The sequence below is a fragment of the Scylla paramamosain genome, chromosome 27 (assembly GCF_035594125.1).
Source record: "Scylla paramamosain isolate STU-SP2022 chromosome 27, ASM3559412v1, whole genome shotgun sequence".
NCBI lineage: Eukaryota > Metazoa > Arthropoda > Malacostraca > Decapoda > Portunidae > Scylla > Scylla paramamosain.
Window position 1 is genome coordinate 969,834 of NC_087177.1, and position 13,523 is coordinate 983,356.

The following is a 13,523-nucleotide window of genomic DNA, read 5'->3' on the forward strand; positions in this document are numbered from 1 at the left end:
GAGAGAGAGAGAGAGAGAGAGAGAGAGAGAGAGAGAGAGAGAGAGAGAGAGAGAGAGAGAGAGAGAGAGAAACGAAGGCTCCCTCAGTAGTGTTTGTGATTATGAGTAAATGTGGTCAAGTAGTAAAACAGAGAAGGGAGAAAACATAAGAGGTTGGTGCCCCATGGCTCTGGGTTGTATGGCCCCGCGGTGAGAGAGTTTAAAAGAGAAAACTGGTTGCGAGGGAGAGTTCCAGCATAATTGGGAGGGACCTGCCCTCTGCTGCCACACTGGTGCTCTTTTGCCCTCGGGGTTGAAGAGCGAGTTGCTGTTTGAAGGAGACGGAGAAGGTGGTCGGGTCAAGCTGATGTCGACTTTCCCTTGCGTTGGGGAGGAGGGCGGGAGCATGCGCGAGAAGTGGGAGGTGGCTACAGCGCGTCACTGAAGCTCCTATCTCTACCTTTGTCTCAGTCCAGCTTTCGAGCGCAACGGTGGCCATCCCACAACTGCTCCTGGTGTCTGTTTCACACTGGCTGAGCGAGACACTTAGTGGGAATGGTGAATCTTCCCTGCCGCATCAAGGATCATCAGCAGTTCTAGCACTTCCACCCACGCGCTGTCTTCTTCCTTGTAACAGGTAATGCAAAATTACTAGATTTGTCAGTTATTTACAAATGAAATTTGATGGTGTCACTAGAGTGTGTGTGTGTATATATATATATATATATATATATATATATATATATATATATATATATATATATATATATATATATATATATATATATATATATATATATATACACACACACACACACACACACACACACACACACACACACACACAAAAGAGTAGGTATAACCTCCTGTTAACAATTAATACATTACTTTCATTTTCTGTTGACCAACAGCAGCAGGCGCTGCAGGCTGATCCAAAGTACCCCTGGCTCTCCCATCTCCTCGCTCCCGAAAAATGGACTCCAAAAAACAGACCTCTCAAAAACAGTCTTCGGTGTCAAAATTTTCAGTCACTTCTGAGAATGGTAAGCCATTAAGCGGGGCACACCACATGCATTGGAAACAACATTCCAGATATATGCAAGACACTGACTTACACCATTGCAGTACAAATTATAAAGATATTAAACATCTGTCCAGAATTAGAAACGCTGAAGCAGAATGGAAAATGGGCGTCCATCATCGCGCTGCTAACCTTCATGTACGGCAACATGACGGTGGCGCGGCAGCTGCCTCCTGATCCTCGTCAGAAGTCCTGGCTTATGATGCAATCGCCCTATCCTAACCTGTTGGTCTCTCTACTGTACGTGTACGCTGTCACCGTCTGGGCCCCGCGTTACATGAGCAAACGGAAGCCTGTGTCGGGACTAAGGCCCTACATGATGATGTACAACGCATTCCAGGTCGTCTTCTCAGCCTATCTGTTTTTAGAGGTAATAGCACTTAAGCATTTTCTTCCACGCTACTCGTGATGGCATGATTATTGAAGAAATTCCCTAATGCTCTTGTGGTCAGTGTGCAAAGAAACGCGACCATCAGTCCACTGTAGGACGGCAACATTGATAGCCATGTGCTCTGCTTTCTTTTACAGGGAGGGTTTGCCGGTTGGTTCACAGAATATAACTGGGTATGTCAGAAGTGCGATTTCTCCGACAACCCAAATGCTATCAGGGTAAGTAGTGACGATTTGATAGATTTCTAACACCTTTAGGTTACGGTACTTGACAGATCTTTGCGTACACTTCGTCCTTCGAATATCTTGCATGCGTGTAGTGTTTCATTAATTTATTTAATGAATACTGTTACTGCTATTATTACTACTACTACTACTACTACTGCTACTAGTGCATAGTAGTAGTAGTAGTAGTAGTAGTAGTAGTAGTAGTAGTAGTAATAATAATAATAATAATAATAATAATAATAATAATAATAATAATAATAATAATAATAATAGCCATCTGCTGTTCTCGACAACTCCATTCTCCTTTCCACAGATGATGAATATTGGCTACTGGTACCTCATCTCTAAATTCATCGACTTCATCGACACAGTAAGTGGCTGAATGATACCCAGCGAGGCTCACTGAAGTGTATTTATTTCCTTTCTTGTTCTAGCTAGGTTTTTTTTTTTTCGTTTCTTTTTTTTTCTTTGTCACATTCTTTTGTCTCCTGTCAGGTGTTCTTCGTGCTGAACAAGAAGACAGAACACATCTCCCTACTGCACGTATCCCACCACGCCCTGATGCCCGTTGGTCTATGGTTCGGCGTCCACTTCCAGCCGGGTAAGTCGTTGTTGCTGCTGCTCATAATTTTTCTTGGTGATGGTGGTGGTGGTGGTATAACCGATGTTGTTGTTGGTGTTGTTCTGTTTCTTCTTTTTCTTCAATCTTCTTTAATGGTGGTGGTAGTGGTGGTGGTACTGCTGCTTAGAAAGTACTATAGTGTCTACAGTTTTAAGAATGACTGACTGATATAATTGCTCCGAGTTACCACAGGACCTCCTTGTCTTCTTAACCATTGAATCACGTTCTCACAGGCGGCCACAGCACTCTGATGGGTCTCCTCAATTCCTTCGTGCACACTGTCATGTACCTGTACTACCTGCTGGCTGCCATGGGGCCCCGCGTGCGGCCCTTCCTGTGGTGGAAGAAATATCTCACCACCCTCCAGATGGCGCAGTTCACCATCGTTTTCTTCCACGCCTTGTCGGTACGCTAAGCCGCAGACGTAAGAATGATTGTGGATTATGACATGCTTGTCCACATACTTGTGGTCTCACGTAATAAGCAACAGTAGGAATCAAACGTGCTATTAGGCGTGGCTTGGTCACGTTTTGTCGAATGATGCCACTTCCCCACTTACTGATGATGGCTTGCTCTGGTTGTTACTTGCTTGATGGGATTCTAGATAGAGGAGACTGCGGCCAGTGACAGACATTATCAGAGAGAGAGAGAGAGAGAGAGAGAGAGAGAGAGAGAGAATTATTTTATTTGTTTTTATTTTATTTATTTATTTATTTATTCATTTATTTATTTATTATTTATTTATTTTATTTTATTTATTTTATTTATTTTTTTTTTCGCGGGCATTTGTTTCAACCGCTGACGTACGTACGTATTAGAGTTGTACAAATGTCTTTCCTACTGAAAGATTTGCTCATCTTACACCTCATGTACCGCAGCTGGCGTTCGTGGAGTGTGACGTTCCCGTGGCGCCTGCTCTGGTGCGCTGGTTGTGTGGACAGGCGGTCATCTTCTTCGTCCTCTTCGCAGATTTCTACGCGAAGGCCTACCGCAGCAAGGATAGGACCAAGGTCAGTCAGACCAGCTTGTTGAATCAAGTGTTTTAGCTGAATGCAAGATATTTTGTTCAGGCTTGCAGCTCAAAGATAAACTCAAGCTTTAAAGAAAGTAAAAATAGATAAATAAATAAATAAATGAATTAATAATAATAATAATAATAATAATAATAATAATAATAATAATAATAATAATAATAATAATATCTAACGAAAATAACATATTTCAGGTCAATGAAAAATCTAATGGGTTCGCTAAAGTGTCGCAAGGCAATGGATGTGATGCTGGAGAGAAGGAAGAAGTTGCAGTAGCCAGTCATAAATCGCTTGCTGCTCCCTTCACCTGCGTGCCCTCAGGTTTTCAAGATGTCATTACGGAAAGGAAACATGCTTACAATTAGGACTTCTATCCTGTCTCCTGCCCAGCATCAATCACGTCCCGGGAGAAACTTCACACTACCGGGCAGCCTCTGCCATTCACCTAAGCATGTTCTGGATCAAGGGAACCAGTCCTTAGACGCATATACTCGCCAATAGGGATCATCAATGGGAAATGATTTGAGTAACTCATTATAACTCAAGCGACCGGATCCTGGCATCAGCCGCATTAATGCATGGGATACGCTGCTCTGGAATGTCGACTTGTAAATGTTCCTGCAGATGTTTCGGAGAGGTAGTGTTAAGACCTTCATAGTACATATTTATATGCCAAATATCCATAATAAAAAATTTGTATAGCTGGTCAATTATTTACCATGTGTAACGCAGAGATATCAAAGTACTTGACTCATTCAACCTCTTCTTGTAGTACGTACTTGGTGGGCAGACAACGTATATTCTCCCCAGTCCGAAACTTTAAACTTTAAAGTATATATATATATATATATATATATATATATATATATATATATATATATATATATATATATATATATATATATATATATATATATATATATATATATATATATATATATATATAACTTAAATTCCGTATTTGGAAAGTGGCAGTTTTGCATAATACGAGTATTTAGAATAATTACATATGAACGATAATTTTACCAGAAGTACAATAATTTCAACCTGTATAGTACGATAATATGGCCAAAACAATCTGGCACGCTGGACTCACTTGAAGGCCGCGCCGTGTGACAACTCGAGCACGGCGGCATGTGCACTGGTAGGTAAGGCGGCGTCCAGCGGAGTGCCCTTATTTGTGAGGCATGCTGGCCCTGGAAAGCCGGTGAGTAGTGAGATAATACTATGAATATCCACTTAATCAATGCAGCATGTTTTCAGGGCAGAACGGAATGGCAGGAGAGATGTAGAGAGGTTATTCATTTCCTCACATAATTTGAGGCATTGCTCCGTACCTCCACTACTTGTTGAAGTGACACGGGTTTTCATGGGTGTTTCTTTATGGTCCCAGTGATTGACAAGATTTTTTTTTCTCCCTCACACACACACACACACACACACACACACACACACACACACACACACACACATTCACTCAGCCTGTCTGTTTTTTTGGTTACTTATAAATTCTCTCTCTCTCTCTCTCTCTCTCTCTCTCTCTCTCTCTCTCTCTCTCTCTCTCTCTCTCTCTCTCTCTCTCTCTCTCTGTTAGTTAGATAGTTGGTGATATGCTTCGTAAAATGAGGAGAGAGAGAGAGAGAGAGAGAGAGAGAGAGAGAGAGAGAGAGAGAGAGAGAGAGAGAGAAAGGTAAATAATACAATGAAAGATGAAATAATGAATGAACGAATAAATGAGATACACACACACACACACACACACACACACACGAGGACAGACAGGCAAAATACGTAGAAAGTCAGAGAGAGAGAGAGAGAGAGAGAGAGAGAGAGAGAGAGAGAGAGAGAGAGAGAGAGAGACGACGAGAGAAAAAAAACAATAAAGAAAGAAAAAAATAGCCTAAATGCTTACGTTCGTGAGAGAAAACGGAGGTCAGCTTTTTATTTTTTTGGGAGACTTATGTGAATTGAAATACGCTCAGTTATTTGTACATCAGTGCTTCCCAGACTTCTCCAGCACGTGTTCCCTTTGAGTAGCACCAAACCCACCACAACCCACACATTGGTAAGCCTTCTAAGTACATACTAGTTTACATTGGCGCAGATATATTAAAAATATTAATCACAAAAGACTAATTAAAAACATTTATTCATTCCATGCAGGTAAGCTCTCCTTGACACAGAGAAAGGCTGGTAATTCTCTGTTGTTCATTAGCTACAGTATGGGAGCCTCTGTTATACTTCGATATCTCTGTGAAGTATTGTTTTTTAACGTCAAATGGTAAATACTTAATAATGATAAGCTGAGATATAACACAGTATTAAGCCAAGCCTTCAATTCACACAAGCTTTTCAATTATTTCACATTACGCCACACAAGGGACGAGACATTGCAGTGCAAGCCCCGCCAGGACAAGTTTGAATTTGGCGCTTCAATCAGTAATGTCTAGATACTTTGACAATTACAGTTATAATGGCCTGAGATTTATTTTTACGCGCTTATAATTTTTTACATTTAATTTTCTATTAGTTTAGTATAATATAAAAGAAGTTGGTGCTTGTTATTGAAAGGTAAAAGTGTCTTGTGGATAGTTTTGCTTGCGTATTGTGCGGAGCAGGCTGGGAGGGACGACACAGTACCAGACGTCAGACACAAGGCACTATGTTTAAAGGGTGCCATAAACTGCTGCTTTATTTAACGTATTTTCGCAGAACAAGACAGTGACAGGGGCCGTGGTGGCTGCCTGCGTGTGCTGGTGCAAGCTTGGTGCCTGCCGGGAGGTGCCTACAGTGCCACCAAGGCTAATATTGGTAAGAAACCCGCCCACCACTTGTCCAGCCAGGTAATTTGCACAGTCTGATGTAATAGGCGGTAACTATGATAGTGTTGTTACATGTCACCCACAACAACAACACAGGGCTGTCAGGTCAGTGGTTAACCTTACTGTTTATTTATTGTTAAGCCTCGTATTTCATGTTTTTGCACCTTGTTAGGAATATATTGATGTGACTCAGCATTCCACGGTGCCACAAGCGCTCCAAGCCTCCACCACAAAACTCTTACTAATTAACCATGACAGGAATTATAAAGACGTAAAAAAAATTAACTTTACTAATGTTATCAGCTGAGGTGGAGGCAGCCTTCCCCATTTGTCCGCCAATATCTGCTTCATTTCTCACTTATTGTAAGCCTAACACGTCACTAAGTGGAGCCCCATGACTAGGCTTTCATATCCGCTAGCTAGATATATCCGCCATTGCCTCATTTAGTTACGATGGAAAAATAACAGGCAAAATAGCGGCCGTTCTCTCCACTGTCAAGGGCCGCCATGATGCCTGGCTACCTCTGCCAACCTGATTCATCCTGTGGGTTTCAAAATTTTTTTGGTATTTTTCTTAACTTCTTTATTCTGCTCGTATAGCATGTTTTTATGGTTTATAAAAATAATTATTTGCTTTAGAAGTGTTTTCGTTGCTTGTGTTGAGTTGTGTTCAATTTTGTGTTGCTTTATGAAAATAATTTTTTTGGCAGTATTTTGACAAACTTGTTTTTTTATTTCACGCTCTAATTACGTCTTTTGTGTTTTTAAAAATTGCTTATGATTTTAAAAATGTTTTTTCGTTCCTGTTGAGAGAAATAAGTGGACTTTAAAAATGGTTTATAGTCCTGTTAAAAGTTGTTATTACTACACTTTTTATGTTATTGTCTCTCTATTTCAGCTTGTAACTAACTTTTCATTGCTTGAAAAAATAGTTCGTATGTTTTAAAGTGTTTTATCTTGTTGTTGAGTGAAAATGGGTGGAATTTTCAGTGGTTTTTAATCGTATTTAGGTTCCAACACTTGTTTTTACACAATTTCGGTTTTATTTGTTTACTTCTTGTTCCAGGTAGCTTTTGATGGTGTAAGATGATAGTTCAGATTTTTTAAAAATTTTTACGTTCCTAAAAATTCAAATGTTGTGGACTTTTCAATGATTTAAATTGTGCCGAATATTTCAACACTTTCCATATTTCATTTGGATATTTTTTAAATACTACTCAGGCTAGAGCTGTTTTAATATTGTGGATATTTGTTTAAGTATTTATCAAGTCAGAATATATAAGGCATTCCAGCCTAGCTCCATTTTTTCGAGGGGTCAATTTTAAAATGAAATCCGTTACGGTACGTAAAATTGCCGTGACGTCACGGCCGCCATCATGGACCAGGGACCTTGATCGGCTCCGCTGTCTCCTCGGTAATATTTATCGTATTTTGCAGTGTTTTCCTGGTGTTTCCACGTCTTTCTAGACTCAGACTTGTAGATAAGACTAGAATGAGTAAGAAAATAAGAGAAATAGAGGAGGAAGATGAAGGGAGAAGGAATAGAGGAGGTGGTAAAACAGGAAAATGCTAAGAAAACAATATTTAGGTTAATTTTCCCTGCTGCCCTGTCTGTCTTTATAGTATTTGTCTTCCTTGACAGTGCTTTCAGTGTATTTGGCGTGTTTAGGCGGTGTTGGAGTGTGTCTGGAGGTGTTTACGGGGTGTTGGAGTGTGTGTTGATGGGATGTGGTGATGTTTGAGTCAATATTTAGCGTTCCTGGTGTGTTTTGGTGTATCTTAGGCTTGTTTAGGAGTGCTTTAAGTGTGCTTTGAACTGTTTTCAATGTTTTGAGATGTTTTGAGTGTATTTTGGGATGTTATGGATGAGTTTGGGTGTGTTTTGTGTGGATACGGGTGAGTTGTGGCCGCGTTTGTGGGTAATTTTGGGTATTTTAGGTCAGTCTGGGTGTGTTTTGGGGTGTTTTAAGTGTGTTTTGGGCCGTTTTCAGCGTTTTGGGATGTTTTAAATGTGTTTTGGGATGTTATGGATGAGTTTGAGTGTGTTTTGGGTTGGTACGGTGTGTTTTGGATGCGTTTTAAGTCAATTTGGGTGAGTTTTGGAGTATTTTAAGTGTGTTTGGGTATATTTTGGTGCCTTTTCGATGTGTTTAGGATGTTCTTTATGCGTTTAGGAATGTTCTGGGTATGTTTAAGGTGTTTTAATGTGTTTTAGTGTGATTGGAGTTGCGTTTGAGGTGTTTTGGTTATGTTATAGGCATGTTGCAGGTAAGAATGGGGTCTTTGAGGGTAGAAGTAGTGTGCTTGAGGGAAAATAAAAGATTCTGGAGTATTTTGGGAAGGGGCTATGATCGTAGAAACGTGTCAGGGGCGTTATAGCTTGTGTTGTGATATATGAAGCTACTAGATGCAAGTGTGGGGAAATTCTGGGTCTGGATGGGGTGTTGTGGTGTTAGAGTCCTAGCAGGGGGAGGTACTGGAGGTTGTAAGGATGTGTAGAGGGTAAATAGAGAGGTACACGGTAGGTTAGGTTAGGTTAGGCGTTGATTCAGTAATACAATGTAGAGGTAATGTTCAGTTATACGAATTCAGTAATACGAATGTAGAGGGACAAAAGAGAAAAGCAGGAAGACCACCAGCAGCAGCAGCAGCAGCAGCACAGTGGAAGAAAGGTTAGAGAGAAGTGGGGAAAGTTGAAAAGTGAATAATTAACCTCTTGCTGTCTTTTATTATTATCTTGAGTATAAAATGGTTATATGACAATCTCTCTCTCTCTCTCTCTCTCTCTCTCTCTCTCTCTCTCTCTCTCTCTCTCTCTCTCTCTCTCTCTCTCTCTCTCTCTCTCTCTCTCTCTCTCTCTCTCTCTCTCTCTCTCAGCTTTAGATTAGTAACCCCGGTGACAGAAGTGACACCCACGTTTTCTCTTTTCAGATGTAAACAAAGCGGTGGTTTCCTTCCAGCTGGTGATAAGACTTCCTCTCGCTCTCCCTCGCTCTCCCACGTCACGGAAGCAGTGATAAGCACACGAGGAGGAAGTGAGACGATATATATATAGTGCTGTGTGTGTGTGTGTGTGTGTGTGTGTGTGTGTGTGTGTGTGTAAAGAAGAAAATGTTATATATACGTGTTTAAAAGTTTCCTACATTTAAGTTAAAAGAGGCTGGCTGGCTGGCTGGCCGATGCTACTGCTGTTGTGGATTTAATTGCGCGTCTATGTTCCTTTGTGCTGTGAGGGAACGTGTGTGTGTGTGTGTGTGTGTGTGTGTGTGTGTGTGTGTGAAGGAAGAAAGGGGTGGTGTTTAGGGGTCTGGGATGAGAAAACGAGTGATTTTGTTTTATAGCCTTCTGAAAAAAAAATATTAAAGTTTTTACAGTGGGAAAATTTTGGTGGTGAGGAAGAATATGACTAAAATATTACCTCAAATTTAACCTAACGTGGTGGAGCCTCACACTCCTCAGCTGCCCCTAACCAAACCAAGCCTAGCCCAAAGAAGCCTACCCTAACTTCTGTCCGGTGCTTCCTCCTCCCCAAGACTGGCTATCTTGTGTCTCAATCCCAAGCTAGCCTAACCAAACTCTACCTAACGTAACCTAAGCAATTCTAACCTAGCCAAACCTTACCTAAGCAAGCCTAACCTAGCCAAGCCTTACCTAACCTAACCTAACCTAACCTAACCTAAAGAAGCCTAGCCAAACCTAACCTAACCTAGCCTAACCTAACCTCACCTAACTTAATTAACGAAGCATAGCCAAACCTAACCTAACCTAGCCTAACCAAACCTAACCTAACCTACATCCTCTTCCCACGGCCCCACTTAACCAAACCTAATGTAACTTTCAGAGCAACGGCAACCCTCCGATCCGGCAAGCAAATTGGCGGCAGCGATGGCGGTGGCGGCGGCAGTGGTGGTGAGGTGGACGGCAGGGACAGAGGGGCAGTACAGGCTGTGGACATCAAGGAGAAGGTGAGCAGGGTGTTGTGTTGGTGTGTGTTGGTGTGTGTTGCTAAGCTGAGATGCAATATTTGTCACTCAACACTCGTGCAACACTGCCTCCATGCACAAGTGTGTCGGGAAAATGATTTAAAGTCGTAAACATGTTCTTGTTTTACTTTATTTATTTATTTATTTATTTTGTTTTATTTTTGGTATATATAGGAGGGACACTGGTCAAAGAGAACTAAGTACAATAAGAAAAAAATACTGAGAAAAAATAAAAGATATAAAAGACCTCACTTAACCTAACCTAACCTAACATAAGCTAACTTAACCTAACATAACTTAGCCTAACCTCTTTTAACCTAACATAACTTAACCTAACTTAACCTAACCTAACCTAACCTAACTTAACCTAACCTCTTTTAACCTAACCTAACCTAACCTAACCTAACTTAACTTAACCTAACCTAACTTAACCTAACCTCACTTAACCTCACTTAACCTAACCTAACATAACTTAACCTAACCTAACCTCACTTAACCTAACCTCACTTAACCTAACATAACCTAACCTCACTTAACCTAACGTAACCTAACCTAACCTAACACCCACAGAGGAACGCACGGACAAGCAAGGTGTTATTCGGCAGTCTGATCCTGGACCTGCTCGGCTTGAAGGTGGTGCTGCCCGTGTCTCCTGCTCTCCTCGACTGTTACTCCAAGCACAACACCAGCGGCTTGTATTCCTCTCAGCTCTCCTGTGTGACTTATTACCAGCATATCATCGGTTTCGCTGCGAGGTTCCATTCTGTCTTGTTTGGTAATTGAGTGGGTTTGTTGTGTTTTGTATTGGTTTATATATTTTTAGCTTGTTTTTATTATTATTTTTTCAATTTTTTTATCCTATTATCTATTTATTTATTTTTTGTTTGTTTGTTTGTTTACAGGGTGTGTGTGTGTTTGTTTGTGTTCCTGCTGTTCAGTATTGCAGCTTGTTTTCTTTATTATTGTTATTTTGTGTTTTATTCTATTTCAGTGTTCTGAGGGAGTCTTCAGGTGTTTTTGGGGTGTTTTTGGAGTGTTTTGGGGTGTTTTTGGTGTGTTGTGAAGTGTTTTGATGTGTTTTGGGGTGGTTAAGGGGTGTTTTGAAGTGTTTTGTGGTGTTGTGGAGGTGTTTTGGGATTTTTGGTGTGTTTTAAAGTGTTTTGGGATGTTTTTGGAATGTTTTGATGTGTTTTGAGATGTTTAGGAGTATTTTTGGAGTATTTTGGTGTGTTTTTGGAGTGTTTTGGGATGTGTTTGTAGTGTTTTGGGGTGTTTTGGGGTATTTTGAAGGTGTTTTGGTGTGTTTTTGGAGTGTTTTGGGGTATTTTGGGATGTTTTGGTGTGTTTTGGGTTATTTTGAGAGTGTTTTGGTGTGTTTTTGGTGTTTCTGGGTGTTTTGGAGTATTTTGAGGGTGTTTAAAGGTGTTGTGGTAGTTTAAAATATATTGTTAGTTTACTTGGTAAGTTGGTAAGGCTGGTACACACACACAAACCCATAAGAGATACTGGTATATGCTCAGAAACCTCTACATATATTAAGTAAGGCTTGTATACACCAATCTAAATGTAGGTTGAAGAGATACCTTTTACTCTCTCTTTCTCTCTTTCTCTCTCTCTGTCCTACACCTCAGTACACCCCTGCTATCCACCCTTACACCATAAATACACCCTATCTGACCTCTGCATCTTATTAAACTACCCTGTTTGTCCCCTACATCCTCAGTTTCTCCCCTACACCCTCAGTAAACCCTGTGTATCTTACCTGTTTGTCTGTCTGTGTGTCTATCCCCTTACACTTCATAACACCCCTGCCAGCCCCCTGCTTACCACCCCCCCTCCCCTCTCTTAGGTTCCTCTTTGATGGTGCCCTGCCTCACTGCCCTCGCCTCCTGTCACGGCACGGCCTCTCACAAGGGTACCCTGTTTGGCATTCAGAGGTCACCAGGGGCTGTTCCAAGGACGTTCGGACCTGTTGTGATATCAATAGTTTTGTTTGTGTTGTTCGAGAGTGTTTAGCTGTGTTTTGTGTGTGTTTTGAGGTGTTTTGGGGGTGTTTTAAGGGTGTTTTGGGTGTTTTGGTATGTTTGGCTGTGTTTTGTGTGTGTTTTTGGTGTGTTTTGAGGTGTTTTAGGGGTGTTTTTGGGTGTTTTTGGGTGTTTTGTGTGTATTTTTGGGTGTTTTGGGTGTTTTGGTATGTTTAGCTGTGTTTTTGGTGTGTTTTGGGGTGTTTTGGGTGTATTTTAGGGTGTTTTGCTGTGTTTTGTGTATGTTTTTGGTGTGTTTGGGGGGTGTTTTGGGGTGTTTTTGCGTGTGTTTTGTGTGTTTGGAAGTCTGAGGCTGTGTTTTTGGGTGTTTTGGGTGTATTTTAGGGTGTTTTAGGGTGTTTAGCTGTGTTTTGTGTGTGTTTTTGGGGTGTTTTGGATGTGTTTGTGGGTGTTTTGGGTGTTTTGGTATGTTTGGCTGTGTTTTGTGTGTGTTTTGGATGTGTTTGGGTGTGTTTGAGGGTGTTTTGGGGGTGTTTGGATGTGTATGGATATATTTAAGGGTGTTTTTGGTGTGTTTGGGGGTGTAGAGGTGTGTTTGGGTGTGTGGGACAATGTTTTGGGGGTGTTTGGGGGTGTAGAGGTGTGTGTTGGTGTGTTTGGGTGTATTTTGTTGTGTTGTCTGTGTTGTTTGGGTCTCTCTCTCTCTCTCTCTCTCTCTCTCTCTCTCTGCAGGATTCTGGGTAATGTGGGCAGAAGTGTGCTATATTGTAGACAGCCTCTCCATGCTGCTGCCGCTAGTGATGCAGCAGGCCTACTGAGCTCCCTGCCACGCCCTCAGCCTGTTTATATTAGCCAGGTTAAGGAGGAAGGATGTTGGGCTGATGTTGGCCTATTTATGTGGTTTTTGGGCTGGTTTTGGGCGGTTTTTTTGTCACGTGTTCCTTCTTTTGGGCTAGTTTTGGGCGGTTTTTTGTCGTGTTCCTTCTTTTGGGCTATCATTATCTATTTTTGTTCTTTTATTTTTCATGGTTCCAGTGACAGTTTAAGAGGCTGTGGTGGAAGTTATTAGGGTTTTCAAGGGTGTTTTCATGGTTCCAGTGACAGTTTAAGAGGCTGTGGTGGAAGTTATTGCGGTTTTCAAGGGTGTTTTTATGGTTCTAAAATTTAACATGCTGTAGTGGAAGTTATTAGGGTTTTCAAGGGTGTTTTCATGGTTCCAGTGATAGTCTAAGAGGCTGTAGTGTGCAAACTCTCTTGTCAGGGTGTAAACTCACCTTACCTTAATAAAATGTTGATTAATATTCCTCTAGTTTCATTTTTCACTCATATTTTTGTGTTTACTGTCTTGTAGGGAGCTTACGGTGTGTGTGTGTCTGTGTCTCCTATAATGAGGATGATAATG

At 41.1% G+C, this 13,523-nt stretch overlaps 1 protein-coding gene and 1 long non-coding RNA gene across 8 annotated transcripts; both read left to right on the plus strand.

Annotated features, from left to right (window-relative positions):
- The first annotated feature begins 335 nt into the window (after window positions 1-335).
- Window positions 336-4,032, plus strand: LOC135113997 (very long chain fatty acid elongase AAEL008004-like). 2 transcript variants are annotated; one of them, XM_064029591.1, is made up of 9 exons: window positions 336-616; window positions 891-1,022; window positions 1,138-1,430; window positions 1,589-1,669; window positions 1,992-2,048; window positions 2,174-2,279; window positions 2,534-2,706; window positions 3,179-3,310; window positions 3,526-4,032. In XM_064029591.1, the coding sequence occupies exons 2-9, from the start codon at window positions 953-955 to the stop codon at window positions 3,694-3,696; spliced, it is 1,083 nt and encodes a 360-aa protein (XP_063885661.1). In that variant the 5' UTR covers window positions 336-616; window positions 891-952; the 3' UTR covers window positions 3,697-4,032. The 2 variants fall into 2 exon arrangements, with proteins under 2 accessions (XP_063885661.1, XP_063885662.1); XM_064029592.1 differs by having other exon boundaries at window positions 432-616; window positions 894-1,022.
- A 432-nt stretch (window positions 4,033-4,464) lies between these two features.
- LOC135113998 (uncharacterized) lies at window positions 4,465-13,422 on the plus strand. 6 transcript variants are annotated; one of them, XR_010275165.1, is made up of 5 exons: window positions 4,465-4,538; window positions 6,044-6,142; window positions 9,085-9,188; window positions 9,995-10,118; window positions 10,707-11,979. It is a non-coding gene; the product is annotated as an uncharacterized LOC135113998 (long non-coding RNA). The 6 variants fall into 6 exon arrangements; XR_010275167.1 differs by lacking the exon at window positions 4,465-4,538 and adding an exon at window positions 11,986-13,422 and having other exon boundaries at window positions 5,807-6,142; window positions 10,707-10,911; XR_010275169.1 differs by lacking the exons at window positions 4,465-4,538; window positions 6,044-6,142 and adding exons at window positions 7,177-7,567; window positions 8,746-8,825.
- Window positions 13,423-13,523: the final 101 nt, after the last annotated feature.

Bases quoted from the DNA above. Each gene is read 5' to 3' on its own strand.
- LOC135113997 (XM_064029591.1), top strand. From the start codon at position 953: ATGGACTCCAAAAAACAGACCTCTCAAAAACAGTCTTCGGTGTCAAAA. The intron at 1,431-1,588 runs GTAATAGCACTT...TTTCTTTTACAG, and splicing joins CAGCCTATCTGTTTTTAGAG to GGAGGGTTTGCCGGTTGGTT. The intron at 3,311-3,525 runs GTCAGTCAGACC...AACATATTTCAG, and splicing joins GCAGCAAGGATAGGACCAAG to GTCAATGAAAAATCTAATGG.